Source organism: Leopardus geoffroyi, chromosome C1 (assembly GCF_018350155.1).
Source record: "Leopardus geoffroyi isolate Oge1 chromosome C1, O.geoffroyi_Oge1_pat1.0, whole genome shotgun sequence".
Lineage (NCBI taxonomy): Eukaryota > Metazoa > Chordata > Mammalia > Carnivora > Felidae > Leopardus > Leopardus geoffroyi.
The window spans coordinates 8,797,907-8,825,865 of record NC_059328.1 but is presented as its reverse complement, the minus strand read 5'-3'; the positions used below and the strand labels follow the sequence as shown (position 1 = coordinate 8,825,865).

Sequence of the window (27,959 nt, the reverse complement as noted above, 5' to 3'; positions counted from 1 at the left end):
AACAGTAAACTGAGATGCCACAGAGGGTTCCAACTAGGTTTTATTTTAGTTTCAATGTTATCGGCAACGATACAGGAGCAGTTCAGGCAAATATACCACCTTAAATACATCGGAGGAAAAACTCACTGTGTCAAGCACGTCTCACACTCCAGCAAATGAACGTAAAGACAGGGAACAAAGTTAGCAGCATGAAATTAAAGTGCTTTTTGCCACACTTCGGTCAGAGTCTTTCCCTCAGTGGGATAAATTTAATTTTACTCATTGTATAAGAAACTCAAAATTCCATTCACCGCCCAGGGGCTACATTCAAAAAAATTCATGTTTAGTTATTCGAAATAAAAAAAATGATTCCCCCCAAAAAGCACAAAGTTCATTGGAATCGTGTGACACTGATTTCTCCTGACACGCCGTGAAGTGACCGCCACCTAGGCCTGGCAAAAAGCTCAGAACATCCTCCTGCCATGTGACCGTCGAGGCAACACCCACCACTTTGCCCCACACGCCGTCCGCTGAAGGTCTGAAAGACAAGCAGGCACCTGGAGAAGAGGCCACCTGTGTGGCCACCCACCAGTGAGCAGAGGCCACCAGCTCATTTCCCGGAAGCTGGAGGGAGGGGGGCGGGGGGATTCAGGAGGACAGGCCCCACCTCTCTGCCAGAGCCCCACCTCTTTCTGGGAGAGAGAGCTTTCTGGTTTCTAGGAAGTTCTCCGACCTGAGCTGCAGAGGCTGCTTGCCCCAGTTAACACCCTGGGGACAGGAACCTGCCCCCTCTTCAACCAGTAACGATCCCAAACTCAACAGGAAACATTTCTCAAAGTCCACACGAGGTTGATGAGGGGAAGAGGCTCTGGGGGTCAGGGAGGGTGGCTGCTGGGTTTCCCACGCTGTCTCTCGGCCAACTGCAGCCTCAGCGGCACAGGAGACTTAGTCAGGAGGACTGACTGGTGGCCAAGGGCAGCCTGGGCCAAGGCGGGGGTGGGAACACCTCTTAAGGGGCATAACGGGGATGCAATCAAGCTAACCGTGCGAGCTCTCGGAGCCTGTGAGCCCCTCACAGGGCAAGGTCAAACAGCCCTGTTCTCCGTGGACTCCACATTCTCCAACCATCCCGGACGGGGCACCCCCCTCCCTCCGCCATCTTGCCTTCTGCTACATCCTCTAACGCTCTGGACCAACCCATCTATGACCAATAATAAAACCAGGCTACACAGGCTAAAGACTGAAAACAGAACAAGGGACACAGTGAAAAGAAGGGAGGCCAAGCCCCTCCTCAACGAAGTACCGGCTACCTGCTCTCTCCACACGCCCCTCCCCTCGGCCACCGACCCCGCCCCAGCTTCTGCAACATCTTTCCCGCCCCCTCATGGCACAAGGCCCCCCGCTCAGCCTCCAACCCAATCTCTGCCTCCAAGACGTGTGGGAACCGCTCTGCCGATGCAGCGAAGCTCAGAAGCTGAAAAACCAAACTGACGCTCAGGCAGCAGCCCTTCCGGAAATGCGTTCCAGTGCGATCGGGGAAGAAATCCCACCCTCCCTCGGGCGGCCCTTCTTTGCGAGCGTGGAGCGGAGCGGACGTGTGGTCGGGGGTTAGTGTCACTGGAGGACGGGGTCTGCCTGACGCCCTCGGAGGCGCCGACCGGGCGTCCCACAGGGCCGGCGGATCCCGAGACCTTGTCAAGCACTCAGAAGAATCTCAGTCAAGTGCACCCGACAAAGCAAAGACTCGACTCCTTGGTACCATGCGGTCCACGGTCATCATCAAAAAAAAAAGTCTCCTTTAGGGGTACGAGCCTGAAGATCTTCCTGCGACAGCAGGCAAAGGTTGGGGGAACTAGCGTTTCAGGGGCTCAAAATGGTATGAGACGGGGGTGCTTTCGTTCTCAGGGTGGCAGCACCGGATGGGAGCTGCCCGGGGCCCCGGTGGGGGCCACACAGCACAGCCCCTCCCCAGGCGGGCTGCGGCGCCAGGCTGCCCACTATCTGCTGGGCTGCAGGTACTGGTGCGTGAACATGTTGAGCTCGCTGTCCAACCAGCCGGCTTTGTTCCTGCGGAGAAAGGGTTATTTTGTAGCGCTCACAGCCGCCAACAGGTGACACCGAGTGCTGTTCTAAGGACACTGGACTCATAGCCTCATTTACTCCTCTGATAACCCCCGCTTTGCAGATGAGAGAAAGAGACCCAGAGAACTTATGACATAACTTCCCACAATCACGATTAATCAGCTGTGGAGCCAAAAGTAAGGCCTGTCTGACATTCAAGCCCTATGTCTGCTTCACCTGACCACAGGCAGGCCCCTGAACTGTCCGGAAGTCAGTTTTCCTGCCTGTCGGTGGGGGGTCAGGTTGCTGGATATGCGGCCCGTATGGGCTCACCCCGTCCTTGTTGGCTATGAGCAGCAGAGGCATCGGCGACCACCCCCCGCCCCCACTGCCAAGGGGTCCTTGAAACTGACTCGCCCAGGGCAGTGGGCGGGGAGGGCACATCAGCCCGGGAAAGTCCACCGTTTGCCCAGGGGTTGGCACTGACGTCAGGGGCGGGGGCAGGAAGCGCAGGGTCCCCGGGTGCTGATGTTATCTCAGGCTGAACGGGCTGAGGACCTTTGCGGAGCGCTTTCTGGTTCAGCTCTGTGGCTCTGTCATGAGAGCTCGCTCCATTTTACAGATGAAAACAATGAGACTTAAGAAAGCTCAGTGATCCGCCCAAACACGAGTGCCTGGGCCAGAACCCAGGCCTCTGGCTCCTTAGATTGACCCCCCCAGCAAAGCTTGGACAGAAGCTCCGACTTTCCACAGGGACCCCACACGGACCTGGGTGCCACTGGGGGCTCTGCCCGTCACCAGCTGCCTGACCACCTTTCCGACGGGTAAAAGTGCCGACACGGCCCCTTCCCTGCGCCCAGAGAAATGGAGTAAAGCATGTGGTGGGTCCAGCCCAGAGACCCCGGTGCACAGTAGACAGAGAAAGACCATGAACGTGTGGAGTGTCCCGGGGTGCTGGAGCCACGCACACCTGGATCCTCTCCTCCTGGCCTCGCCACTGCCTGTGCGACCCCAGACAAGTTACTTAACTCCTAGAGGCTGCAATTTCCCCTTTTAGAAAACGGAGATAGGTGACACGACCCTGCAGGGACACGGACGGGTGGGCGGCACGGCGCCCGTCAAGTGCCTGTGATGCTGCTGAAGGAGAAGGTGCCCGTGAGCGGTCCCTTCACGGCTCCCTTCCGCCTGGCTCCTCCTCCGCCAAGGCCCCGACGGAGAACGTCCGCAGGGCAGTAACTCTACATCCTGTCGAACGTCCAGCGCTGGCACCGTACCTGGCACCCAGCAGATGCTAGCGAACGGCTCACGCGGAGTGAAGTTCACGTCCACGCAAGACACAGACAAGCAGCCAAAACACCGCTGCGCCCGGGCCGCACACTGGAGCCCACCGCCTCCGGCCTCCCAGGGCGCCCTCACCTGAGCAGCTTTGCTTTGCTCTGAAGTGAATCGAGAACCTCGATTTTCTTGTTCATGGCGGCGATGTCCTGCTCCAGGTTCTCCCGGGTGACGTCAACTTGCTGGCACAGGTGGGCAAAGGTCCCAGACAGTTCCCTGAGTGGGAGAGAGTCGGGATCAACGGGGCCACGTGGCTGGTTTGCAGAACACGGGCACTGGCCAGATCCACCTGGTGCCCATCGGTCAGCCGCTGGCAGCTCTGCCCTGCACCACGCCAGTGTGGCAGAATCTTCTCCGCCCGCTGCCCAGACCAAGGACGCCACACACGCTCAGCGTCACCACAGTGAGGGACCCAGGAGCACCCTGCCTGGGGCACAGCAGGCGGGGATTCAGATCCCAGCTCTGCCGCTAATCACCAAGTGGCAGGGGAAAAGGGACTGCCCCTCGAGCCTCGGTTTCCCCATCTGGAAAAAGGAGACGCCCGCACAAACAATGTCTACTTCAAAGGGTTCACAGAGAAAATGAAAATTAGGTGCGAACAAGGGGCCCACCACGCAGCAGTGTGAGGAAGGCAGGCCAGCACTCCTCCCTCCCCGACTAGCCAGGCAAGCAGCCTGGCCCCCTCCTGCCCAAAGCTGTGCCAGGAAGACAGGGCCAGGTCTTAGAATTTCAAAGCTCTGCCTACAGACCTTGAAAAAACACTACAAGTAATGTCCCTCGTCTGCCCGCATCTCCCTTCCTTGGGGGAACAGAGGCCTAACTGGTCCCGGCCCCGGGCATAGGGTGTCCCCGGAAACAGCTTTCTCCCCATCCCTGGTCTCAGAGCCGACACTGCACAGCTGAAGGCCAGTGTCAGATGATGCCTGGGATCCAGCGGTTTCCAGGGCAGGTCCACGGGAAGCTAGTGGGAAGTTCTGAACCAAAGAGGCCTGTCCCGGCCCCGCGGTGGACTCACTGCTGGACTTGGTGGCTGCAGTTGGAGCCGGTGTAGCTGATGATGAGTTGTAACTTCTCGCTGGCATACTCCACGAACTGACGCTTGAAGGCCCTCTCCTTGGCCCTGGTGGTCCAGGTCAGACGCTCGTAGACATACAGGAGGCCATAGAGCCCAAAGGACAGGGCAATGAGCCGCCAGCCTACCGCCTTCCACACCTGCAGAGGCACAGCGATCAGCCGATGTGGACCCTCTGCCGCCCCCCTGCCTCTCCCAAGGGCCCCAAAGAGCCTTTGTGTCTCTCCTCAGAACGCCTCCTTCCACACCTCTTTGATCCCACGGAGGCCAGAAGGGCAGGAACCTAATTCAGAAACAGGGTAACTTAGCGTTGGTCACACGAGGAGACTTGTGCTAGGAGGTGGGGGTAGGGGAGTGGCGGTTAGGGGAGTGTGGGGGGTAGGGGAGGAGGCACCAGCACCAGAAGCATGGAACCAGACACGCAGAATCCCTAAAGACAAAAGCAGGTGTGCTCTAAGGTGACATTCCATCCTGAGGACACTGACGAGTAGAATCCCTCACGTCTTTCCTCAGAGGGTGGCTTCTGTCGCTCTGGTCCGTGACACTTTAGTTCAAGGCAGCGCGGTCACAAAAAGCGCTGGACACGGAGCCAGAAATCAAGGTGTCAGTGCCACCTGCCGTCCTGGTTGAAACCCACGCCAAGTTTCTTTTTTTTAAAAATTTTTTTTTCTTTTCAACGTTTATTCATTTTTGGGACAGAGAGAGAGACAGAGCATGAACGGGGGAGGGGCAGAGAGAGAGGGAGACACAGAATCGGAAACAGGCTCCAGGCTCCGAGCCATCAGCCCAGAGCCTGACGCGGGGCTCGAACTCACGGACCGCAAGATCGTGACCTGGCTGAAGTCGGACGCCTAACCGACTGCGCCACCCAGGCGCCCCACGCCAAGTTTCTTTATACACGTTCCTCCCAAGAGGCCTGATGGTCTCTCCAGGTCTCAGGGTTGTTTGGGTAAAATGGGCTATTTGACAGGGTCCCATGACCACCGAGTACCGGCGCCTCAGCTAACGACCCTCTGCCAGGTCACCGTCTGAAACAAGCCACACGGCACGCCACGTCTGTGGAGACGGAGAGCAAGGGGCCTCAGCTGTGTCCACCCCAGTCTTCCGAGCTGAGAGCACAATCCCCAGCAGTTTTGTCCCTGTCACATCTGCCACCACTCTACGGCTCGAACGACCACAGCAGAGAGAGCGAGCCCACATCCCCAGCAAACTCAGGGTGAAAGTGTCCTGGCGGCAGTGTGTCGTGCGTCAGGACGTGGGGAGTACCCCAGTCACCAAGAAGGCAGCCTGCGATCTCAGGCTCTGGAGTGGAAAGGAAAGGGCAAGAAAACCAGGAGACAGACAAACAAGGGTTCAAGGCCCAGCCTGGTCTCTCTGTCTTCAACCCTTGCCAGTTTCGCTCTGGGCTTCCTCACCTCCTGGCCACGCCCACCTGTCTGGACTCCAGCTTTGTCACTTTCTCGGGTCCCTTCCCTGAAGCCCGTCACGTAGTAGAGGCCTTCAGGTCAGAGTTCCAATCCTAACTGTCTTTGGCGAGCCACCCAGACTTTCCTCCTCTGTCACACGGGAGCGGTGCTGTCTGAACGTCGTGTCGGCTGAGACTTCAAGAAGTCAATGACTAACACGCCGAAGCTCAGGCTGAGGCCGCACAGCTCCCGAGACCAGAGACCACCGTGAGAAGCCGCCGGTGGGCGTGAAAACGCCGCTGTGTGGACGCGGGGACCCTGACCAGCACCGTGCCCCTCGGGCCCCACCCCCGTGTCCTCCAGCCCCCGCCCTTCCCGGGCAGGGCTGCCCACTGACCACGCCTCCGACAACGAGAATGCCCATGGAGGTCCTGGACGTCAGGGAGGCCAGGCCGGTGACCATGGAAACCATGAGCTCTTCCTGGGTGAGGGAGCCCTGCGGCAGTGGGGGCATGCTGGGGTTGGCTGGCGTCAGGGGGATGGGGCGCTGCACCTGAAAAGACACGACAGGAGGGGTAAGAAGAATGTGGCAGGTCTCTGGCTCAACAGAACCCTCAGTGGCCCTCAGGACCAGGGGTCCTGGGACAGGGACACAGAGCGGCTCTTCGGTTTCCAAAAAGGCAAAAAGAAAATTAAGCTTTGCGTGCAGCAAGGAAGGACCGAAGCTTCGTAACAGACCTGCCAGCCCCAAGGTGAGCACTGTGGGGACCCCACAAAACGCGAGCAGTGGCAGCCCCAAATGCCTCGGTACAATTCCTCCGAAGTGGGGGTGTGCACCAGGCGCAGTACACACATGAGTTCGACAGGTAGAGACATGAGTGGTCTTAAAAATCTAAATTTTAAGGGCGCCTGGGTGGCTCAGTCAGTTAAGCGTCTGACTTCGGCTCAGGTCATGACCTCACAGTACGTGGGTTCAAGCCTCACGTCGGGCCCTGTGCGGACAGCTCAGAGCCTGGAGCCTGCTTCGGATCCTGTGTCTCCCTCTCTCTCTGCCCCCTCCCCTGCTTCTGCGCATGCGTGCTCTCTCTCTCAAAAATAAAAAATTTTTTAAAAATCTAAATTCTAAAACGGTGGTATGTGGATAGACTTAAATCATCTATATTCACAAGTCACATGCTTCATTTGATATACGTTAGAAAAAACACTCAGCTAACTTTTTTAATTCCGCAGATATCGGTGCTTAAGTCGAGGCTACGTGGATTTGTGGCAAAAACCTGGACCGTGGTGTGGTAGCACACGTGCCGCACAGGGAACCCCCCGAGAATGGCTCCTAGGTCTGGAGACAGGTGCAGACTGACCTCTGGCGACACCCAAGGGTTCGGGACACTGCTTGCCTGGTCACCGTAGCCCATCAAGGCCCGGCGGCTGTTCTTGGGGCCCAGGAACCTATTCACCAGCATGGTCCACCCGAGTGAAAAATGGAACTCGATGTCCTCCTGGAAGTCAGCACACAGCTTGTCACAGTTCAGGTCGTAGCTGAGGGAGAAGCACTGCCGAGGGACCAGCATGTCTATCTGACTCCGCACAGACGCAGGAAGGAGGGGTTTCAAACCATCTGTCGGGAACACAATCGAGGGGAAAGCGCATCGGCTCGGCCCTGTGCCACAGCGGGGTCCAGCCTCAAGATGGAGGCCGTGCCAGCCTCTGCCGAGGACGCGGGCCGCTCTGCAGGAATGGCCTGTGGCGCCACAAGGGCCCCTCCCAGAGAGGCAGGCCAGCTGGCCCCAGGGGTGTGTGGACCGAGGCTCCAACACCTGCTGACATTTATGCTTCAGGTGAATTTAAGGACAGGCCAAACTCTCAGCCTGTGACAGTCCCGTGTGGTAACTCAAGCCGGCTCCCCGAGTCTGTGTGTGGAACACAGGCTCTGCACACCCCAAGAACCTGAGGGTACCGGACAGACTCATCGTGAAGAGTGACAGACAAGGAGAGGCCACTATTTCTGTGGACTGGCCTCCAAAGCTGACCGCTGGGCAACCCAAAGCCCCAGTCTCAAGTCCCCACTGACCTATCATGTCCTGCTGCATGGTTTGCAGAGAGCTGGTGATGGCTGTGGAGCAGCGGTCGGACATATTCCGGCCCAGTCCTTCCTCTATATGGCGGTGCAATTCCTGCAACAGGGAGGCAGAGGTTCAGAGAGGCAACGCCCCCGTCAGGAGTTCGTTCTGGGGAGCCAGGGGACAAGGAAGCCCGAGGCTGGTCAGCCCGCACCCAGCAGGTGACCGCGGAACGCGGAGTGGAGCCTGGGTCCTATCTCCCTGGCTGAGGGACCCTGACGCAGACCAGCAGGGGCCGAATCACTGTCGCCTGGCAATTCCACCCAGCGGCCCAAGGGATTAAAGCGAGTCCCGTGCAGAACACCTGCTGCTTAATGACTCACATTCTTGTAGACCTTGAGGACCACTGGGGAAGGGTGGAAATCCATCTGGTATTCGTCCACCAGCACGGAGAGGCGCCTGATCTCCTCCGCCATCGCAGTGGACACCTGCGGGAGAGGGACGCGTACCGTGAAGCATGGAGGGCAGGTGAGCCTGGTTCCCTCCTGCAGCACCAGGAGAGCCTAACGAGTCCTCACAGACCGCATGAGCTTCCCCACAAGCCAGCGGTCTTCTCAGCTCCCCTACGGCAGGAAAGCTTTTGAGGGAGAAGGGATGTCCGAATGGTGGGCAAATGCTCCTCGGAGATGTGGAGGGGAGGCCCAGAGCACAGGGACTTGCCCAGAGTCACACGAGGGACCAGGGAGCCCAGGGGAGGCTATGCGCCCGCTTCAGTCAGGGCCACAACTTCCTTCTGGAAGGCTGAGAAACCGCCAGCACCCTGGACACTCCTAGGCAGTCCAGATTGCCCGGAGTGCTTCCTCCACGATCCGCACCTGCCTCTCCACCTCCTCCGTGATCTGTTTAATCCGCAGCTTATAGTCCTGCGCCAGGAGCTCCAGCTGCTTGTCAATAAACCTCAGCCGCTCTTGCCGTTCTTCCCGCATCTCCAGGCAGTAGACCCTGAGAGAAAGCGCGCTGGGCTCAGGAGCGGGTCCCCACCCAACCAAGCGGAGGAGCGAGGGGACGCCAGGAAGGCTGCACATGCCCCAGCTGGGGCCCCAGCAATGTCAGACGGTGCCCAGAAGCATGCTCTCCCCGTTCCTGAGCACCAGCCCTGTGCCCTTAGGTCTGCCAGCTGGGAAGAGGTGGTGGGGGACCAAGGAGGATGCTTGGGGGGGTGGGGAGGGGGGCGTTTAGAACAGATTCTGCTCATTAATCCGGGGAAAAAAAAGCTCAGCCTCACTAGTCATCGGGGAAATGAAATTAAAAAGAGGTACTACTCTACGCAGGCAGGAACCTGGCAAAAATCACCAAGTCTGAAGTGCCGGTAAGGCTCGGGGAATGCACAGTCCCAGCACGCACCGCGGGGGAACTGGGGACGCGTTCAGACATTTCAGAGGGCATCAGAGGAAAACGCTAAAACTGAAAATGCACACACCCTAGGACGCAACAGTTCTGCCTCCGGGAGTTAAGCTCCTAGACATACTCTTACAAATGTGCACAAGGGGCCACTTGAACCGGTGTCCTCTGCAACAGGGTTTGCAACAGAAAAGAATTAAATATAAAAACTAATTCATTGGCTGGGGCACCTGGGTAGCTCGATCAGTTAAGCGTTCGACTCTTGGTTTCAGCTCAGGTCACGTTCCCAGAGTCGTGAGATTGAGCCCCATGTCCAGCTCTGTGATGACAGCGCAGAGCCTGCTTGGGATTCTCTCTCTCCCTCTCTCTGCCCCTCCCCTGCTTGCACAGGTGTGCATGCATATGTTCTCTCTCTCTCGCTCTCTCTCAAATAAATATCAAAAAATAAACAAAAATAAAAATCAACCCATGGGAAAATGAGGTATATTGCCAACGGGATGCTCTCAGTTAATAGAAACACCAACTCTGTGTTACCTGAAAGGGATAGGGAACAAAACCAAAGCCAAGTGGAAAGAAACACAAGGTGCCCTGACACGTTCAGTACAACACCCCGTCCACATGCCTGAGGCACATCCACAGCAGTATTATGTATTCTTCAGGATTTATGCAAAAGTACTTTCTAGATGGATGATGGGGCTACACACCAAATTCATGGCTGTCATTGCCTCTGAGGAGTGGGTAGGGTGACAGCGGGGGAGGGGCTGAAGACTCAAAGGGTGTTTGATGTTTTTTTTTTTATTTCAACTTTAGGATAATATAAAGCAAACACTAAAGAAAGCAAGATGTTTTTACGTTATTCTCTGTATTTTCCCATATTTTAATTTCTATTAAGAACAAAACAAAACAACAACAACAAAAAACAGGGCACCTGGGTGGCTCAGTCGGTTAAGCATCTGACTTCAGCTCAGGTCATGATCTCACGGTTCATGAGTTCGAGCCCTGCATCGGGTTCTGTGCTGAAAACTCAGAGCCTGGATCCTGCTTTGGATCTGTGTCTCCCTCTCTCTCTGTCCCCTCCCTGCTCAAGCGCGCGCTCTCTCTCTCTCTCAAAAACAAACAAACATTAAAAAAAAAAAAAAAGGTTATTTTTAAAAAACTGTGCCCTGGGAGCACCTGGCTGGCTTAGTGCAGTGGAGCATGCACCCTTGCTCCTGGGGATTGAGCTCAAGCTCCACGATGGGTGTAGAGATTACTTATAATAAAATAAAATCTTTGAAAAAACCAAATCCACATCTCCTGCCTCTAGCTCTGAGAAACGCTGCCATGTTCAGTGTGGTGTCGGCTGAGGCCTCCAACATCGGGCTTGTGGGGCAACACTTCTAAGAACCACCACACAGACCACGTGGGATGACCAGATACCCACCCAATGGCCATCCTCGCCAGGCTGCTCCCTGGGGATCTCACTAGTCCCGGTGGCACCCCAGAGACTCAGCTCTGCCGGCAAGTCCCCAGGCTGGGGTGAGTGATCCCTTCCCAGCTCTGCCCTCTGCGGGCACGCGGTGTCGGGTTCTTACCGCTGCTCCTGTGCCGCAACGTGCAGGGAGTCCATGATGAGACGCACCGCTTCCGCAATCTGCTTGGCCCGGACCGTGTGCTGCTCGAACTTGGTCTTCACCGCAGACTGGGAGATGCACTCCTGGAACAGACAAGAGGTGCTGAGGAAGGCGGAGGCCGCTGGGGTCCACCAGCCCCAGGCGAGGCTCTGGCGTTCACTGCCAGGGTCATGGCTGGCGGGTGCCGGGGAGGCACAGAATAATCAAACGCTGGAATCAAAGGGCTCACCTCAAATCTCCTTTCAAAGTTCTGAAACTCAAACATCCTCACTTGAAAGCCTTCTGCAAGAGCGCCCCCTAGGAGAATTACACCATATTAGTCCGGAAACAACAGCAGAAGGAAATGGTAACATCGTCCAAAGCCAAGCCGACGGGGCACTTGGCTTAAACACTGGCCGAGAAGCAAAGAGCTTCTCCCTCAAGGCTCTTCATCAGAACCATCTTTACGGGCTGAGCACAAGCCAGATGTCTCAACCATCAGGGAAAAGGAAGTCTGTTCCATCGTACCTCCTTCAGGCATGCCCTGGGCCTTCTGGATCCTGGCGTTGAGCACCTCCTTGGCAGACACAAAGAAGATGCGGTCTCCAGCCTGGCCTCGGTCCACCACGCCCAGCTCATCCACCAGGAAGCTGGTACAACGTTCCATGTGCTGCCGCCGCACCTGAAGCCCAAGCAGATGGGTGGGTGTGACCAGGTGGGGTGCCAGTGGCCCCTTCCCAATGGAGCCCACAGCCCCGAACTGCCTCACTTCTAAAGAAGAGGTAAGGTAGTCACACGGTTCAGTATTCCACAGGTACAAACACACACCTCCCACACACATGAGGAATCATCTCCCACTGTCGCTGTTCTCTAGCCACCGAGTTCCCCAGAACCCACGTCATGGGGGTTTCTTGGGGCACAGGCTACCACAAATATTTTATGCACATACAAGCAGAAATGCCTAAACCTGCCCCAAACTACCTCTTGTTAGAACCCACACAGCATCTCACTTTGGTGCCCAGAAGGAAAGGAACGCGAAGCCAAGAAACCTAAACTTGGGCTTCACCCTGCCAAGCCGAGTCCTCCCAGGGCCTCGTTTATAAGATCAGTGGACGCCACCGGGAAATCCCTTCTAGCTCTGAAATCCTCAGGTTCTACTGGCAGGTGCTTTCCTCAAGTCAGCAGATTTCCTCCTTCCAAGAACTCTGTTACACGCATCTCATAGACAAGGAGCTTCCCCATCACTGTCCAGCGTCAGCCTGCGGGCCGCGCGCCTCATCGTCCCATGTTACCAGTCTGTTACTCCTTTTCCCTTCCTCTCATGCAAAAAGGTAAAGAACTAGAGGATTTGCCAGTAAGAATCAATTATTCTTTGCTCTTCCTTTAAGCTTCTTTCCTGGACGTCTTCTGAAAGCTGAGCCTGTTCTAGAATGAGTAACTCTTTATGAACAGAAGTGAGCACTGGCCTCAAACAAGAGTGTGGTTGATGCGGTGGGGACGCTTTTCAGGCCTGGATGACAGCCTTTGGAAGAGTAGAGGGAGCAGGGGAAGTGAGCAGAAGTGAAGGGAGTGTTCCTAAAGCCCTCAGAAGACACCACAGTGACCCCAGGGAACACCTGGGAAATCTCTAGCGAAGAAGTCAGTCACAGGCCCAATGTGGCCGGAGAGCCCACGGAGAGGCTCTGGGTGGACACGGTCCCAAAGTGACGACTAAAGAGCTACTCACCTCTTCCATGTACTCAGGCTCCGAGGCGGACGCGTCCCAGCGGTTGTTCAGGATGAAGATGTTCGGGCGGGACAGGCGCTCACTCACCTTGTGGAAGAACTGCTTCTCCTGAAGGGGGACAAAGACCTCAGTACAGGAGGGGCTGTGCTGGCCAAGGTCGTCAGCCACACGCACCCCCTGCCCGCTCAGCTGGGGTCCAGGGGTGTGGGAAAAGGTGGAGGGGTTACCGTCTGCATCAGGGTGGACTCTGAGTTGGCCACCAACACAAACACGTCGGCGTCCAAGCAAAACTTGTCAATCCAGCTGTCCAGCTCTGTGGTGACGTCGATGCCAGGGCTAGAGGTGACAGGGGTAAAGCATCATCAGGCACACAGACCTTGGGCCCTAGTCTTCCTGCTCTGCACAGACTTGAGGCAGCCAGGCAAAGGAGGAGAAAGTTACAGATGTGAGAGAAATCGGGCCTGGCCTTTACTGGAGGGATAATTACTTTTCATTTCATATCCTTCCTGATAGTCTGAAAATATGTTCTGTGTTTTGTTCCACCCGTGTATCACTTTTATTAAAACAACGGTTTGGGGCGCCTGGGTGGCTCAGTCGGTTAGGCATCTGACTCTTGATCTCAGCTCAGGTCATGATCTCATGGTTCAGGAGTTTGAGCCCCTCGCTGGCAGCATGGAGCTTGCTTGGGATTCTCTCTCTTCCCCTCTTTCTCCCCCTCCCCTGCTCCCTCTCTTTCTCTCTCCCCCTCAAAATAAACATTGAAAGAAAATAAAATTAAAACATTAAAAATAATGACTTGTGGGGCAACTGGGTGGCTCAGTCTGTTAAGCGCCCGACTTTGGCTCAAGTCATGATCTCACAGCTCGTGAGTTCGAGCCCCACATTGGGCTCTGTGCTGCCAGCTCAGAGCCTGGAGCCTGCTTTGGATTCGGTGTCTCCCTCTCTCTCTGCCCCTCCCCCACTTGTACTCTGTCTCTCCCTCTCAAAAACAAACATTAAAAAAAATTTTTTTTAATAATGGCTTGTAATTTTGCTTTGCAGATACACAATTAAGGTGAAATTTTGTATTTCTGTGAGTCCAATAAGCACTACGGTACCGTACTTCTCAAGACAGTTATGACCTGCCCCAAAGTGTTCCTTCGAGAGAAATAAAATACCACATGGACCCCCAACACCACAAGCTCCCAACCCTAATACACGCACCAACCTCGGGTTACAGCTGAGAACCTCCTCAACTTTTGGACCTCCCTCCCATCTGTCTTTATGGATCGTCACTGGGACATTTCCAGGGCACTGATGCCAACGGCTACAGCAGCCAGACCCGGGGAAATCCAGGAGGCGGGAGGATTTGGCTGAGCCAGTAGGAAAGGCAGCACGAGAAGCAGAGCACCAAACAGGCCCCAGGGGACCCTGGCTGGAGGATGCAGAAAAAGAAACCCGGAGAGGGCCCAGTGTGGACCTCCTACGGGGGCACTTTCCCTCTTACCTGTCCATCAGCACGAGGTCATCCTTCAAAAGTGGGCACTTGGAGTTGGGCCACATCACACTCACTAGGCTGCCAGCATGGAGCTGTTCATCTTGGTGAAGGGCATGGGCCAGCTGGTTCACAGTCTGACGGGGGAGGAGGAAAAGAATGAAAGAAAGAAAGACCGGAGCTGAGGAAGACTCGCTGGCCGCCAGCCTGCCTGTGCCGGCTGGCACGCAGGGCTCAGCGGCCCAGTGCTCCGGCCTGGTCTGCTTCCCCTACTCCTTTCATTTCACACGGAAAAGCCAAGGGCCGGGCCGAGCCAATAAGAAACAACTACTCCTCACTCCTTTCAAAGGCTGCTTTCTTGGCTGTTGTCCAAAGGCTGCAGTTATTTTGCACTGATGAGTTCTCCACGCACCGAAAGGAGCTTCTGGCCCCAAACAAGAATGCCAGCGGCTCTCAGGAAAATAAAAACGGACCAGCCACGGGCTATTGACTCACAACCACAGGACAAGTGCAGGAGTCGCCCTGTAGCAACAGCCCAGCAAACGAGGCACACGCCCTCTTCTGAGCAAGGAGAAGAGCCACCGGCCTGCTTGGCAACACAGGAACTGGAGCCTCCTGACTCCTGGCGCTCTTCAGACCCGCCCGGAAGCCCTCAAACCTGCCGAAGCTCAGCTCTGACAGGCCTTCCCATTTCCCACCGCACGGGCACCACCCTCTCCTTAGAGGTGCTGACTGCCCGGTCACAGTGGACGTCCCGGTTGGCCTACGCCCAGACTCGACCCGCCAGCACACCCCCCCGGCACGGTCCCCCCCACGGCACCCTCACCTTGACGCTCCTCTTCTCCTCCGAGCCCTCTGTGAGGAGGAAGGCCTCGTGACCGTCTGTGCCCTCTACCCGCAGGAAGCAGTTGGTGGTGTGGCCGATCCCTGAGGGCAGAACTTTGTCCCAGAGCATGGCATTGATCACGGTGCTCTTCCCGTTGCTCGTCCTGCGAGGACAACCGGCCGTCAGGGAGGCCACCCGTACCTGCCTTGCAGGCTTCCACACGCAAGCTGCCGGCCTGGGAGCCCGAGTCTCTGCAGTGGCACCAGTACCCAGACAGGGGGAGCAAGCACTCTGTGTTTATGCAAACGGATGGACAAACACCTCTGGCCTGTGCCCATGATGTGCTCCCAGGTCATCACTGTAAACCTACCCGCGGGGCCACCCTCATCTCGGTAACTAGCGTGGTAATCTTTAACAGGGGTGCTAAGTGCATGCGATTGATTTACTAACCCTCCCTCTGTTACCTATTAATCCCACATTCCTCTCTAGAAGGAGAAGAGAGACTCCTCACGTGTCACAGGAGTCAGATCTCTTGCACAACCCTTGAGCACTAAAAGCTGCAAACAGGGGGCGCCTGGGTGGCGCAGTCGGTTAAGCGTCCGACTTCAGCCAGGTCACGATCTCGCGGTCCGTGAGTTCGAGCCCCGCGTCAGGCTCTGGGCTGATGGCTCAGAGCCTGGAGCCTGGAGCCTGTTTCTGATTCTGTGTCTCCCTCTCTCTCTGCCCCTCCCCCGTTCATGCTCTGTCTCTCTCTGTCCCAAAAATAAAAATAAAACGTTGAAAAAAAAAAAAAAAAAAAAAGAAAGCTGCAAACAGGAGCCACTAAATCTGTACAGAATCGAAATGTTAAAGGCCCCTGCACCCCCTCACTGATGAACGACCCTCGTCCCTTTAAAACCCTCATTGGGGCGCCTGGGTGGCTCAGTCAGTTGAGCGTCTGACTTTGGCTCAGGTATCTCACAGTCCGTGAGTTCGAGCCCTGCATAGGGCTCTGTGCTGACAGCTCGGAGCCCGGAGCCTGCTTCGGACTCTGTGTCTCCCCCTCTCTCTGCCTCTCCCCTGCTCATGCTCTGTCTCCATCTCAACAATAAATAAAAACATTAAAAAAAAAAAAATTAAAACCCTCATGGCGGCACAGAAACTGAGGAGTTGGCTATTGGGTAACCGTCCACCTTCCTCCCACGTGGCCAGCCTCCTAAATCAAGCGCATATTCCTTTCCTATCAATACTCATCTTTTCTAAGCTTACTTATATATTTTGAGAGAGAGAGAGAGAGAGAGAGAGAGAGAGAGAGGCAGAGAGAAAGGGAGAGAATCCCAGGCAGGCTCCACTCTGACAGCGCAGAATCCAACACGGGGCTCAAACCCCTGAACACCTAAGCCGAAATCAAGAGTCAGACGCTTCACCAACTGAGTCACCCAGGTACCCCTCAATACTCATCTCTCGAGTACTGGTCATTCGAGGGATGGGGAGCCGAACTTGGGATTCGGTAACAAAGTCACAGGTCATTAGGGGCAAGACTCAAGGCAGAGTGCCTAGTCCTCAGGCCACTGCTGTGTGTATAGCATCCAACCTGTCCAGGTGTCTTTGATCCCTTTATTAGATTCTAATCTTTTTAAAGATTAGACATAAGAAATACATTTGGTTTTTGTCCCTTTACTGGCACAGTGCTTCTAAAATCCTTGGAATTTTAGCAACGGGAGTGTCTTTTGTCATTCACAGGAGCCCCTTTTGAGCACACCTGTCTATGCTAATGAGGGGACGGAGGCTGGGGCCCCTACTCTCAAAATGGACTGGTCACCAGAAAGACCAAGCGATTAGAGGGTTAGGACTTCCAGCCCCACCCACCTACTTCAGGAAAGAGGAAGGGCCTGTGGATTAAACTCCATAAAAATCTTGAACAATGAGGTCTGATGAGCTTCCGGGTTGACGAAGACATCCATAAGCCTGGAGGGTAGCGCTTCTGGCCCTCACCCTGTGCCCCTCTTCACCTGCTGGTTCTTCTGTATCCTTTACACCAAAACAGTAAGTGTGAGTCACTGTTTCCCCAGCTCTGTGAGCAGCTCCAGTAAATTAGCCAAACTTGAGGAGGAGTCATGGGAACCTCCATGTCACTGCCAGTGACTGCCAGTCACTCCAAAGCACAGATTTCCAAATGGCATCTGAAACGAGGCCCGTCTTGGGGGACTGGGTCTTTAACCTGCAGGATCTAATGCTCCCTCCGGGTAGACAGTGTCAGAGCTGGGTTCAATTTGCAGGACGTGCAGGGTCTGCCGAGAACTGGAGAACCTCTAGTGTCCACTAGACCTCAAAGTGTAACAAGGAGATCTGATGGCTAAAACTATAAAACTCTTGGAAGAAAACAGAAGAAAAGCCTCACGACATTGGATTTAGCAATTCCTTGGACAGGACACCCAAAGTCTAGACAACAGAAGTAGGAATAAACTTAATTGGGCTATACCCAAATGAAAACACTTCTGGGCATCAAAGCACACAGCCAACCGAGTGAAAAGGCAACGCACAGAATGGGAGGACACATCTACAATCATGTATCCAGTAAGGGGTTAATATGCAGGCTATATACAGAACTCTCACACCTCACAAAAACCCCACAAAAACAACCCCATCTAAAAATGGACAGTGGGCCGGCACAGACATTTCTCCAAAGAAGATACACAAATGGCCGAGAAGCACATTAAAAGATGCTAGACATCACTAATTAATAGAGAAATGCAAATCAAAACCACGATGAGATTCCACCTCACACCCATGAGGATGTCTTATTAGAGAAGAAACAGAAGGCACGTGTTGGAGGGAGTTGGAGAAACTGGAGCCCCGTGCACTCCCGGGGGGGTTGGAAACCGGTGCGGTCGCTAAGGACAACAACATGGTGGTTCCTCAAAAAATTAAAAATGAAACTACCATACGATCTAGGAATTCTATTTCTGGGCATGTACCCAGAGCACTGGAAGGTCTCGAACAGATATCTGTACACCCACGTTCATACAGCATTATTCACAACAGCCAAGAAGTAAAAACAACCTAAGTGTTCGTTCTGGATGAACGGATAAACAAGATACGGTCTATACACACGGTGGCATGTTATTCAGCCTGAAAAAGGAAGGCCGTCCCGGAGCGCACAACACAGGGGACCTGGGGACATTATGCTAAGTGGAAGAGGTCAGTCACAGAGGGACAAACACTGTACGATTCCACTTATTGGCAGTTCCTCGAAGAGTCAAATCCATAGAGACAGAAAGCAAAGCAGTGGCTGCCAGAGGTTGGGGCAGGGGTGGGGGTTCCGGGAGGACAAAAGCGAGTGTTTCATGGGGATAGAGTTTCAGTTTCTCAAGATGAAGAAGTTCTCGAGATGGACGGTGGTGATGACGGCACAACAGCGTGAACACAGTAAATACTACCGGACTGTAGACTTAAGAGCAATCGTGACAATGGGTTTTACGTCATGTGTATTTTGCCACCGTTAAAAACTTAAACAGGAGGAAGAGGTACTCAGACTGCGAGGCTGCACAAGCGCCCCCCTCCCCCCCCCAGGCAGGAAGAAGGTGTGACAGCTTCACAGACTCACCGGCCGAAAAAAGCCACTTTCATGTGCCGCCGGGCCAACACCTCACTGATGCCCCTCACTTTGGACAGGTAGCCTTTGACGTCCACGACCTGTTCTTCTGTCGTAACGGGGTCCAGTTCCGCATTCCTGTAGGTGTCTGGAGGTGGAACATGGGTCACCACTCTGTCCGCGGGGGACAGAGGCCCCGGCCGCAGCTCCCCGCCACTGCCCGCTGAAGGGCAACCTCCCTGCTGGGGGCCGCAGCACAGAGACCTGGGCTCCAGAGCAAGGAAGTACTGCTTTGCCGCCTCTTCCCAGCTGTGTGACCTCAGGCGACGGAGCCCAGTCTTAGACTCCCGACTCTCACAACAAAGAGCAGTGCCCACCTCTTGCGACTGCCGCAAGGATGAATGAACGATGTCCATTTGAGCACTAGAATGTTCCCTGCCGTCACTTCCAGGCGTTTTACTTACCAAACTGTTCCTTACACACCAGGCACTGCTCTGATCACCTTTCAAACACAGTCTCACCCCATCCTCGTCATTTACCTGCCCCACGCTCGGAGCCAGGACGGGACCCTGTGCACCTTCATGAGGCCCTTCCTGACCGGCCCTGCCTACTGCTCCAGTAGGGCCTCCTGCCAGCCCCATCCTGCACGGCACGTCCCCACCCTCGCCATGCTGCCTCCGGTTACTCTGGGCTTTGCTCAGTGCACCCCTCCCCCTCCCCCCGCCGATGCACAGAGGCGCTGCCTTGGGGGGCTCTGGCTCACTCCCACTTAGCCTCGTCTAGCATGGACTGCACAGCCCCCGGAAGCCTTCCCTGACTCCCCCAACCTGAGTGAGAGCCCCTTGTTTGTGCTCCCAAAGCACCCTGTACTTCAGCGCTCACCTCACCATGGTGTGACCGTCTAGTTCAAGTGCATCATCTCCCACGTGAAAGCCAAACTGTATGGTCCCCGCACTCAGCAGGCGCACCACAATTGCTAAGCCAGCGGGTACTGGGATCACTGCACTGCTTTTGCCCAGTGGCTCTGACAGGCAGATAGGCAACGGATGACAGAAGCAAATGAGCAAGGTCCGGCCCCATCCCATCTAGTCTTGTACCAGGAAGGCGTGTCAGCCGGCGGAGTACACGGGCGCCTGGTCCCTCGGCACACGCTCGCGGCAATGGACTAAATGTTTATGCCCCCACCACGTGATGGGTCATGAGGGTGCAGCCCTCATGACTAAGATTAGTGCCGTTATCAGAGACCTGGAGAGCTAGCTAACTCCTGCCGTGTGCTTACCTGGGATGTTACACAGGAAACGACAGCAATCCAGGAAGCTGGCCCTCACTAGACACCCAATCTGCTAGAGTCCGGACTCTGAACTTGCCAGCCTCCAGAACGGTGACAAGTGAGCTCCTGTTGTTTATAAGCTACCCAGCGTGTGATATTTCTGCTACGGCAACCCAAGACGACGAGGGTACTGGTGACCACAGGTGGCATTCAGAGACCACAAGGTGAGCCTCCCCTGCATGATGCCATGAGGGGAAGTGACCAAACCGCCAAGGCCTCCCAGGTCCCCTGGTCACCGCAGTCTCAGACCCATCACCCCTCCTCCTTCATAGGGGCACATGGGCGTGGCTTCTGCAACGCTCCTGAAAGGAGCTGGGCTCTCAAGCAAGTGGCCACATTTAAAAGAAACAGCCAGAAGACTGACCAGGCGGCCACCATCCCCGCCCCTAGCCAGGGCAGGCCCAAACACATACCCAGAGCACTCCAGCTCTTTCCCCTGCAGCCCACCTACAGGACAGGCCTCCTAGTCTCACAAGAACAAGAACCAAAACAGCCATTCCTAATGCCAGCGCACAGACCCCTTCATTAAGCACGTGTTCGTCCACGGCACCAACAAAGTGAGTGAGTCAGAGCATCACAGACGGTCAGCCGGAGCTCTGCAAGGAGTGACCCGGTCTGCCCCATCTCTGCGTGCACAGAGCCAGGTGCACCCGAGTTACTGCCAAACAAATGGGTCATGAACTGGAATAACTTCAGCTACCAGCCTTCTAACTGTAAAACTCGGATTTTCACGTTAACAAGTATGTGGGGACCACCTTCTCTTGCATCAAGCACCCCACGCCAGGGGCAGGGCAGAGAGTCTGTTCTCAGTCTTGGTTTGCTCAGGCTGTTCCAATGAAACCGCACAGACTAGGCGGGTCATACACAACAGACATGTACTGTTCCCAGTTCTGAACTGGAAGGCTCAGATCAGGACGCTGGCCCGGTTAGGGGAGGGCCCTCTCCCAGGTCACAGGTTTCTCACTGTATCCTCACGTGGCAGAAGGGGGCCAGGGAGCTTTGTGGGGTCTCTCATAAGGGCACTAATCTCCTTCATGAATGCTCCCCCATCGTGACCTAATCACCTCCCAAAGGTCCCACCTGTGAACCCCATCACATTGGGTCTTAGGATTCCAACACGAGAATGTGGGGGAATGCAAACATTCAGACCACAGTACTGGAAACATTCCCTCTCTCTAAAGGGAGCCTTAAGAAGGAGCCTGTCACATAAACCAACCCGAAGCCAAGCCACGCTAGTGGAAAGCAGACGGTGAAGCGTGTCCCTGGGGCGTTTCCACTGAACATGGAGAGCTCTGCAGACTAGAATTTAAAAAGCCCTGGTCTCGCTTGAGCGCCTCTTTCACAAACAAGGAAACCAAGGGCAGATGAGACTCAGCTACTGGGTCTGGACGGACAATCCCAGACACAGGAGCTAACGTCTACCTTCTAGAGAGGGAGCCTCAGAAAACCAGAGGCTGGGGTTGGCAATCGACTGAGCGGGGACCCTGGGAACCTGTCCTCCTCTGCTGATAGAGCAGGCACCAGGGGCTGGGCTCAAATTAGTAACTAGTGGAAAAGGTGCCAGTGACGCAAGTTTCCTTTCCACAGCCCCGCTGACTAAAAATATCAGCGAAAGAACACCCTGGTCAGGGACAACCAACACCCGCACAGTCAGGCTGAGGAACACCTGGCCTTAGGAGTCAGAGATACCTGGTAGAGCCCTGCTGTGTCACTTACAAGACATCGAGCAAATCTCAAAACCTCCATCTGCTTGTCTTCTACATGGGACTGAGATTCACCTACCCCTCACGACTAAATGATACGGAATACACAGAATTCTTACATGACAGGTCTCTAGTTTTCCTGGTCTGATCTCCCTGGAGCCCAATTCCACATGATTCCCAAAGCACAGCACTGCTGAAGGTGACAACCTACCTGGGGATGAGCTCCCCAGGAGCAAGGCTCTACCTCCCCTCCCCTCTATCCTCCCACCTACATATGGAAACTGACAGGTGTGGGCCCGGCTGAGCAGGCCGCCTGTCTCACCTTCAAGGAAGGTGGCGCTCTCTTGGATGTAGGCCCCCAGTTGCTCAAAAATGCCATTGATCTTCTTCTTGGCAGTGACAAAGTGCTTGAGTGGGGAAGCATTCACCTCAGCCATGTGTCTCTTGTCCTTCTTGACTGTAACAATGGAGTTGCACCGAGAGAAAAGCAGGGACATCGCGCTGCAAGAAAAGACAACGTGAGTGAACCCAGGAATGCCCAGTTTAGACGTTCTGCTAGGGATGTGGCGGGGTGCCGTGGGGGGCCTGGGGCTAGCCCTGGGGGCCATCAAGAACACGGGCCCTCCAGGACCAGATCCAGGATGGTAAGGTACGACTGGCGTCCTCAAGAGTAGGAAGGGACCGCCGAGGACGTGTGGGCACCCAGACAGCTGGAGCCAGGGCTCTGGGTTTAGGCCTTGCGCTGGCTGATCCCCGCCTGTGGAAGAGCAGCAGACCCAGCCTTCCCCACCTCAGGGAATCAGGCCGGGATCACGAGGGGAAACGTGAGAAGCCCTCCTCTCAGTCTCAGGCAGAAAAGTGTGACAGAAACCTCACTTCTTTCCTACACATCACCCACCTAAGAAAAAGCACGGATGACTGAAAGCAGTGAAAACAAAGTGATGCTCAAAGTCAGTGACCCCCGCCACCCTCCCCTGGCCACTCTGCTGTCCAGGTCACAAAGGCCCTAATTCTGAACGGGTTTTTTGTTTGTACTGGTGGTGGTCGGGGGTGGGCAAGGAAGGGTGGTACTCAAGCGAGAGAGGTCTGCATCTACTCTTTACTTAAAAACACTTATTGGTCTCTTTCACTGCAAGCGTGTGCACTGTAGAAAATGCGGGAACTGAAGGGAAAATCCGTAACCCCCCTCCTGTGATAACACTATTAATACCTGTCTATCAGCAGTCTGTTTTGGGGTAGATAGCTCTCTTGCCCTCGATCGTTACAGCCTATATTTTCCAAATAGCAGTAACATACTAGGGGCCGTGAAGCTGAGTTCCAAAGCCTTAGAAATTTTTGCTCAAAGTCAAAAGCGGCAGATAGAGCAGAGAAGGTGGCATCCAGATGTGGCCGGAGATCTCTGGTCCCATAAGTGCACTGCCCCTGAGTTCCCACCATGCACAGAGCTATTTCCCCAGCAGGGCCCTCAGATCCTGGATGTCAAAGGACAAAGGCCCCTCCAACCCCACACAGCTGCATGCGCCTGGTTCTGCGTCTCCAACACCCAGCAAATTCTCCCTCCCAGGCCACCCTAATCATAGCAACATGGGCTCTCCATGGGAGCCAGCACTCAGCACTCGCTGCATCTGGGAAATGAGAAAGCTCATGAGGGAACATACACCAGAAACTTCCCAAGCGTGCCAAAAGGTACTGAACAAGTTACTGAGAAGCAGAAAGAACATCCAGAGAAAGCGCACAGTGACTGAAAACTGGTTCTTAGGATCTAATCATCCCAAAGAGTGGGCAGACAGACAGACTCACAGGGAAATATCAACCCACATGTTTTGCATAACTTACAAATTACTTTGTTAATGATTTCTAGGGAGATAAGAAAGACAAGTAACTGTCCGTTTCTACCTTCCTCCTCCTTAAATCGCTACAACTGTGCACTTTTCTTAGCCTGGGGGTCAAGGCGTCAAGGAATTTTGAGGCAACAGAACTCTGAGAAGGGGAATCGGGAAGAAAGCACCCCTGCCTCCTCCAGAGCACAAGAGGCACTGGGATCAGGCTTCGCGTGGCCCAGCAGGTGAAGACTCTAGAACGGGGGATGAGTGCAAAAAGAGAAAAGCATCGAAAGGAAACGGAAAGGGATCTGGATGGAGCATGACACGGCTGTAGGGGACAGATTCTGGAACCAGAGCTGGGTTCAAGCCGTACTCTTTCCGGGCCACGTCAACTTGAGCAAGTTATTTAACCTCAGAGCCTTGAATCTTTCATGTGCAGGACAAGCGTGATGCCACACAGATGGAGAAGGCTCAGGCGGACACAGGACAAACTTATAGGCGATTTTATGGGTTATGAAGTGACAACAATGATAAACTCCACCAGCAAGATCAGGCAACTCTCCCCTCCAACACCCAGCCTTCAGGGAAGGGCAGAGACGACTCCACCAACACATCCTCGGCTCCCCCACCGTCACGGGGAACCCAGTGAACAGGTCTGCTCAGGGCTGAGGAACAACAGGGCCCATCCCCAGAAGTGACTTGCTTGCAGGCAGAAAGCTCCCTGAGATCCCTGGGGCTCTTAGAAGCATGTGCTTTCAAGTTCTGGTCATTGTTTGCCAGCCCAAAGGATCCGAAACCAAAAGTGCTAGTGTTCGCTAAGTGCAAGATTCAAAGGCGCGCACGCTAGGAAAAGCTTAGTGGTTCAAGGTTACGAGACGTGCTCGGAGTTGCCAGGCCAGGACCTGACCTGCTCTCACCATCCCCCAGCCTGCAGCCGCATGCCCCAGCCCTCTCAGGGATCCTCCCTCCAACCCATCCAAACTGCCTGATTTCTCTGGCTCAGTTAACCCCCAAGCTGAGGTTCCCTGTTTGTGTTGTACATGCTGCTTCCGGCCTGGGATCCTCTTTTCTTTTTCACCCATTTGGCACACTCCTACTGTCCTTCTAGACCCAACTGTAGCGTCACCCCTCCGTGAAGCCTTCCCTGACATCTCCAAGGAGGACACGCAACCTTATGGTTTTTAAATCCCCGTCTCCTCGTCTAGTCTGTGACCTTCCAGAAAGATCGCCGGACACAGAGTCGTGACCTGTTTCCAGGTCTACTTTCCTCCTCCACAACTGTGAGAGACACGGATGAGTTAGCGAATGCCCCTTCACGAGAGTGCCTTCTTCTCCTTCCATCCTTAGAATACACACATCTACTTTTTTTTCTTAAAAAGCAGCTTCGGGGTAAGCATCTGTTTCTTAGTGTTTGGAGCTCACGGAATCAAGAGAGTTGATCAAACCTTTCAGATCCCAGGATCTGATCCTTCAAAGAGCAAGCTGGAAATACATATGTCCACAAATGGACCCAAGTTACGGAACACACACAAACAAGCCAAGGGGGGGGGGGGAAGGGAAGGCCCACTATCTCAGGGCTTTGCCTGCTAGCTGCCTACCCTTACAGAGTGGTAGGAAGCAGCTGGGATCCTGTTCCTCCTCTGGAAAGCCCTGATAGTCCCTACTTCACCACAGAGCTCACTGCAGGCATGCAGGTCCAGTCCCCTGGGCACAGCTAGGTTAGAGTGGCTCTGATACCAGCTACACATTAAGTGGCATGCTTCAAGCTGGGGTGACAGGCGCAAAGTGCTCTTCAAGTCAGGGTTTCAGATAGTTCAGGACAGCATTTCCCAAAGTGCGGGCCACAGAAATGTAGTGCACCCAATGCTCCACGTAAAGAGGGATCCACAGTAGAAAAAAATCTTTAAAACACTATATGCCACGGTCATCCTCCATCAGAGCACATGACCAAAGCAAAGACTCTGGAAAAAGGCCTGTTCTAAAAACACTAGCTGAATTGTATTTAACGCAGCATTTCACAAACGTATCTAAACAAGATGTTCTGCTACATAACGGTTTTTAAAATCCTGAGGAACATCCTTCAGGGAAAGCCTCATTCATCCTGGTCATCTCCCTCTCCCACCCCAAAAAAGTGCTAGGGGCACAGTATTAACAGATAGTAACCTAAGACCAGAACCAAACCCAATTCCAAACTGAAAAAAAGCTTTGCCTCAACCCAGACTATTTATTAGTTGAGGAGTATTAGATGCCTTGCACGTGAAAACAGCAGTAGAGAATTCACCGCATGGTGTGTTTGGATCCCAAGCACAGTCCCTAAATCCACACCACCTCCTTACCCAGTTTTATGCACAGCAACTCCTAGCAGGGAAAATAAAATAGGTCCACGGATCGTCTGCTGGCACAACTGGAACAGAGGAGAAGCTGAGAAATTGAAACAAAAGAGTATACAGGGTAAAAGGGGCAGAGTAGACTCTCAGAAGAGCTGTGATAAGGAGCCAGTCTCTGCTGGGCAGAGACAGGGAGGGAGGAGCCAGCAGAGCAGAGAACAAGGGAGACAGAGACTAATTCTTCGGGGAGCCCAAAGATTCCAGCCACCTTCTGAACTGTCAACCTTTAAATAGGCTCTCTCCGCCAACAGTGAAAACCACGGAAGCAGAAAGGACATACATACAGTTTTTTTCAGCACAGACTGGAAAACTCCAGCTCTGAGCAAAGATGACCCCATCCATGACACTTGCCACTGGACAGCCAGCAGAACATACCCCTTTCCACTCAACCCAGATCCAGGGTGCCAGACGTCCCAGCTACCACTTACTTTTTGGATGGTAAGAGACCTTCACAGGCTGGGCATCATGGGCATGGCTGGAGTCAAAAAGACGAAAAGAATCTGAATTCTCCTCTGTCCTGTCTCAGGTTGAGGTCGGCTACTGATTGTGTTGATTCCACCAATTCCAACTTATTGGGGAAAAAAAAGGGACATGTCAACAAGCAGCAAAAAAAAAAAAAAGGGCGCAAAACACGTTTAACCAGGTTTAAAGCCAAACAAACTCATCCCTGAGGGAAGCTTAGTCATTGCCCTGTACTCTGTACTCCGATGGTATGTGAGGAAGTGCCCTGGGGGAAAACACAACACACAGGTGTGGGGACAATCGCGGGGACACACAAACATGTGCTGGTGAGAAGCAGGAGCCCTGGTAAAGACAGGTCCATGTCCAGAGACGTGAGAGGAGAGGAGGTAGCAGACCAGGACAAGGACTGGTCTTGAGGACTGTGGAACTGAGGACTAGAGATGAGTGGGTGGGGGTGTGGAAGAGAAGTAGAAGTGGAACTTATTGAAAGACTGTGTGTGCTACATGCTGTAAAATATATCTTACTTAATTTTTAATTCCATGGGGCAAACAGAGGCTTGGGATACTTAAAAGATTTATAGACTGCTAATAAGTGGCCAAGCTAGGAACTGAGATACCATCTCCCTTTAACTCCAAACCATACTTGTTTTTAACTTCGTGGATCTGCCTCACTCCACCCTTCCGGGTGGGAATCAGAGGCCTTTCTGAGAGGAAGAAAAGAGAGACGATGGAGAAATTGAAGAAACAGGGCAACGAAAGATTACAATAGAGAATGGGCAGTTTAGGCTTCACGCATCCAAACAGTAAATTATTCCGCATCGTCTGTGTGCCTGTGTGCATGCTAGGCGCTGAAGTTAGGGATGGGTAAATCAGTACCTGCCCTCAAGGGGCTTACCTTCAGGTGAGAAGTCAAACAAGAAAATAGGTGACTGCACCTGAGCGCAGAAAGTGCCCAAAGTGGGAGAGGGTAAGGCGCCACGGTGGTCAACGTGGGCACTTATCTTGTGCTGAGTAAATGCTGGCAAATATAGAAGACTGGATACGAAAGGAAGAAAGGGCTGGGATGGAATGGGGCCGCGAAGGTGGGAAGGCTGGGGGAGACGAGGAACCTCAAGGAACCCCACCCCCAGTCCAGACACCCACGTCCCGCCCCCTCCTCTCAGGGCCGCGGAGGGCCCCGCAGCGAGGCCGGGGCGTGGAGACGCCCGCCTGCCCGGATCCCGAGTTCCCGGGGTTCCAGCGTCCCACCGGTCCCCGCCGGGCTGCTCAGGACTCGCCGGGCTGGGCTGGGCGGGTCCCCACCCCTCCGGCGCGCTCGCCCTCTCACCTTCACCTTCCCGGCCTCGCGGCGGCCATCATGCCCCTAACGTCACCAGACGGCGCCACCCCGGAGAGAGGCGGGAGGAGGAGGGAGGTCGCGCACGTCACTAGCCGCCGCACGTTTGCCGCCCTGGCCCTCATCAATCGGTGGACTCCGAGCTCAGGCGGTTAGACCCTATCACTCCTTACGGGTCAGGGGGTCTTCCGGCTGAGAGCCCCGAGAGGCGGCTCAACGGGCTCGCTTACCGCCGGGGCGTCCCAAGCCAATGACGTCATCAAGAAGGACTCCAGCTGCATCGTGGGAGCTGTAGTTCCTCCGGGCGCCCGTCAGGGCGGGGTGGGCGGGGCCTCGAGCTGTCCAAAGGCCAAGAAAACAAGGGCGTGGGTTAGAGGTTCTCGCTTTTTCGTCTGTTGCACCAGAGCCTGACCCT

At 54.6% G+C, this 27,959-nt stretch overlaps 1 protein-coding gene across 6 annotated transcripts; it reads right to left on the bottom strand.

Annotated features, from left to right (window-relative positions):
• Positions 1-22: 22 nt before the first annotated feature.
• Positions 23-27,783, bottom strand: MFN2 (mitofusin 2). Of its 6 annotated transcripts, none has more exons than XM_045475657.1 (20): positions 27,536-27,741; positions 26,175-26,314; positions 25,696-25,780; positions 21,859-22,037; positions 18,516-18,651; positions 14,930-15,092; positions 14,116-14,240; positions 12,857-12,965; positions 12,630-12,737; positions 11,432-11,585; positions 11,154-11,221; positions 10,886-11,007; positions 8,786-8,912; positions 8,294-8,398; positions 7,922-8,024; positions 7,212-7,468; positions 6,251-6,406; positions 4,391-4,587; positions 3,457-3,591; positions 23-2,046 (listed from the first exon to the last, which is right to left on the bottom strand). In XM_045475657.1, exons 4-20 carry the CDS (start codon positions 22,031-22,033, stop codon positions 1,977-1,979), a joined length of 2,310 nt encoding a protein of 769 aa, XP_045331613.1. In that variant the 5' UTR covers positions 22,034-22,037; positions 25,696-25,780; positions 26,175-26,314; positions 27,536-27,741; the 3' UTR covers positions 23-1,976. The 6 variants fall into 6 exon arrangements, with proteins under 6 accessions (XP_045331613.1, XP_045331615.1, XP_045331618.1 ...); XM_045475659.1 differs by having other exon boundaries at positions 25,696-25,763; XM_045475662.1 differs by having other exon boundaries at positions 7,248-7,468; positions 27,536-27,737.
• Between the last annotated feature and the right edge of the window lie 176 nt (positions 27,784-27,959).

Coding starts and splice junctions, on each gene's coding strand:
- MFN2 (XM_045475656.1), bottom strand. CDS start 22,033: ATGTCCCTGCTTTTCTCTCGGTGCAACTCCATTGTTACAGTCAAGAAG. Junction 7,469..7,921: donor CATGCAGCAGGACATGATAG/GTCAGTGGGGAC, acceptor TGTTCCCGACAG/ATGGTTTGAAACCCCTCCTT. Junction 4,588..6,250: donor TTCTCGTTGTCGGAGGCGTG/GTCAGTGGGCAG, acceptor GTGCCTCTGCAG/GTGTGGAAGGCGGTAGGCTG.